The 3,129-nt window shown below is 60.3% G+C and overlaps 1 protein-coding gene across 1 annotated transcript; it reads right to left on the bottom strand.

The window, feature by feature from the left end:
• Positions 1–477: 477 nt before the first annotated feature.
• HOXD13 (homeobox D13) lies at positions 478–2,854 on the bottom strand. Its single transcript, XM_056861391.1, has 2 exons — positions 2,122–2,854; positions 478–732 (listed from the first exon to the last, which is right to left on the bottom strand). Exons 1-2 carry the CDS (start codon positions 2,852–2,854, stop codon positions 482–484), a joined length of 984 nt encoding a protein of 327 aa, XP_056717369.1. The 3' UTR covers positions 478–481.
• Positions 2,855–3,129: the final 275 nt, after the last annotated feature.

Below are 3,129 nucleotides of genomic sequence, written 5' to 3'. Positions count from 1 at the left end.
ACCAGCGTCTGCGGATCCATTGATAAATTTGGGAGACGGATTGTAAGGCTGGGGGTGGGGGGAACCTGCTTTTAGTACCTGGAGATTCCCAGACAAGTTGCACAGTTTTTAAACTGTTCGTGACAGCTCCATAGCCCATGGGCCTGGAAGACACACACACACACACACACACACACACAGGTAAGGCGCACCGAACCTACCCGATACAATGAAAGGGAAAAAAATCAAGGAAATCGAGACTGGCAGCATTCCACGAACCCTAGACGAAACGGCGAACCTTGCCTTTGAAACAAACACACAACCAAAACCCAACACGCTTCACAAAACATCACCACCCTGCCTGAGAGGGGTGGGGTGTGGAGGGGGGAGGGGAATATTAAATATGTTTCAAGTCCTTTTCTCTCTCTCCCAAAAAAAGTCTTTGGAGCCTATAGTGGACGGAGGGCGAGTTATTCCCACTCGTTTAGGGGAGGGGCTCCCATCAGGAAACGGTGTCCTTCAGCTTGGAGACGATCTTCTTGTCCTTGACGCGGCGGTTCTGGAACCAGATGGTCACCTGCCTCTCGGAGAGGTTGGTGGCCGCCGAGATGCGCCGCCGCTTGTCCTTATTGATGAACTTGTTGACGGCGTACTCGCTCTCCAGCTCCTTCAGCTGCAGCTTGGTGTAAGGCACCCGCTTCTTGCGCCCTCGCCGGTACACGCACATGTCCGGCTGGTTTAGCGCCACGTCCCCTAGAGGAGAAGGAGACACCAAGGGGGGGGGTTAGGAGAGTTAGAAAGAATCGCACCCCACAAGGGGCTCCGACCACCTGGCTGGGGCCAAAGCAGGAAGAGAGATGGCTTAGAGGGGGCTCCGCAGTTGCGCGTGGCTCTAAAGGAAAATAATGGGGAGGGGGGAGGAGAGAAATCTATTATCTGCTCATTCACAAATCAAAATGTGGATATTGCAGTGTCTGGTGAGCCCCGTTCGGAGTCTGGCTAAGGTGGTTGGCCTGTGGATTTGGAAAAGGGGTCAGAGGCCATTTATGCATGGGAGGTTTTTGCCTTGGATTCGCCACTCTCTAGATGCACATTTTCCCCATCCGCATTCTCAAAACTCTGCAGGGGGGCTTCATTGTTGGCCATTTATGCATGGGAGGTTTTTGCCTTGGATTCGTAGCTCTGTAGACACACATTTGCACATTTTCCTCATCCGAATTCTCAAAACTCTACCTAGTAGCTTATTTTTGAGTTTTAAGAATTTGGATGGGGAAAATGTGCATCTATGGAGCAGCAAATCCAAGGCAAAACCTTCCATGCATAAATGGCCGTTGAGTTTTGAGAATTTGGATGGTGAAAAGGAGCATCTTAAGAGTGGCAAATCCAAGGCAAAACCTCCTGTGGGTAAATGGCCAGAGGTTCCTCCAGGGAACTTTTCCAACCACAAAATCGTCACCAAAGGATCCCAATAAGCTTTCGAAAGGCCTGTCTTCTTTCATGCGACCCCTGCACCTAAACATGCCTGAGGGCATACCCAAGAAGGGTGTTTAGGACCTGTGCTTTGGTATTTGGAGATTGAAGCCTAATGTTGGGGGGGTGGGGGAAGGGAGAGAAAGCGCTGCGAATGTCCCCTTCTACATTATGCAAAAAAATCCAAGGGACCTTTGTACAAATAAAAGCAGGATGTCCGAGCCTGCTTGCTGGGAAGGAAGTCTCTCTGGACTCACGGTTTCAGGCTTGCAACGTTAAGGGAAGTCCCATTTGAATCTACAGAACTAAGTTAAGTGGGGACCAGGGAAGGGTTGCAGAATCAGGACCGCAGCTCAAGAGGAAGGAAGGGGGGGGCAGGAGCTGGCTCCTGAGATTTAGCCCCACTGAATAAACGAGGGTTTCTTCAGAGTAAGCATGCACAATTAACGTGGGAGAACTGGCTGCTAAACAAATTCTTCGGACCTGAAGTATCTGAGCTCGGGGCTTCTGAAGAATGGTGGCAGGAGCGCGCAGGGGGAAGTAGCCCGCTCTCTGGGGGTCCAGGGCAGTTGAAAGACAGCCCCACCCCCACCCTCCCCGGCCTTCTTGACCAGCTTCAGTCCCTCCACCCCCGACGGTGCCCTCCTCCTCCTCTGCCTGGCCCTGCCCTACCTGGGAAGGAGGATTTCCAAAAGTGGGAGCCCTGGGCCTGGTCTTTGGCGCAGTACACCTGCCCGTTCCAGCCGTTGGCCAGCGTCCACGACTGGTAGCCCTCCATGGAGATGTAGGTCTCGTGGCGGGGCTCCCCCGCCGCCGCGGCCGAGCCGAAGGTGGAGACCACGTCCAGGTATCCGGCGGGCACGTGCTGGTAAGGGCTGGCGGCGGCGGCGGCGGCGTAGCCCTGGTAGAAGGAGACCTCCTTGGCCCGCGAGGAGACCGGGTCGCCGCCGGAGGGCACGCTGGTGCCGGCCAGGGCCGCCACGTCCATGTACTTCTCGCCGGGGAAGGCGGCGTGGGGCGAGGCCTTGAGGGCGGCGTTCTGCTGCAGCCCCACGCCGTGCGCCATGCGGCAGCTGTAGTAGCCGTTGCCGAAGGGGTGGTAGCCCGGGTGGTAGCCCAGCGCGGCGGCGGCGGCGGCGGCGGCGGCGCTGGAGGAGGGGGCCGCCGTCGGGGCCCCGCCGGAGCAGTCCTTGGCCGGCGCCGCCTCCGAGGAGGAGGACGAGGAGCGCGCCCCCGCCGCCCCGGCCGCCGAGCGCTCGTACCCGAAGCCCGCCGCGCCGGCCTGGCGCCCCGACGGCGCGGCCCCGAAGACGGGCGCCGAGAGGAAGTTGCGGCACTGCCCGCTGCCGCCCCCCGACTCGCCCCGCAGCGCCTCCATCTCCCAGCCGCCCGCCGCTCGGCTCATCGCGCCTGGGGGCCCCCCGGGCCGCCCGCCGCCGCCTCCCCCTCCCCGCCGGGGCCCAGCGGCGGCCCAGCGGCGCTCATGGCGGGCAGACGGGGCGGCCGAGCCAGGGGCTGCGCGGCGGACTGGCGGCCTCCCCTCGCCCCGCGCTCCGGAGGCCTTATAAAAAGGAGGGGGGCCGCGGCGCCGGGCTTCGCGGGGAGCCCCGCCGGGCCGCCCTCATTGGACGGCGGCGCCCACGTGGCCCTGGCCCGGGGAGGGGGGAAGGGGGGAGGAGG

Source organism: Euleptes europaea, chromosome 15 (genome assembly GCF_029931775.1).
Source record: "Euleptes europaea isolate rEulEur1 chromosome 15, rEulEur1.hap1, whole genome shotgun sequence".
NCBI classification, from domain to species: domain Eukaryota; kingdom Metazoa; phylum Chordata; class Lepidosauria; order Squamata; family Sphaerodactylidae; genus Euleptes; species Euleptes europaea.
The sequence above is the reverse complement of the archived record's forward strand: the minus strand, read 5'-3'. Positions and strand labels throughout refer to the sequence as shown.

Excerpts from the sequence above, each read along its gene's own strand:
- HOXD13 (XM_056861391.1), bottom strand. The coding sequence starts at position 2,854 with ATGAGCCGAGCGGCGGGCGGCTGGGAGATGGAGGCGCTGCGGGGCGAG. Across the intron at positions 733-2,121 it reads TTGGAAATCCTCCTTCCCAG|GGGACGTGGCGCTAAACCAG; the intron begins GTAGGGCAGGGC and ends CTTCTCCTCTAG.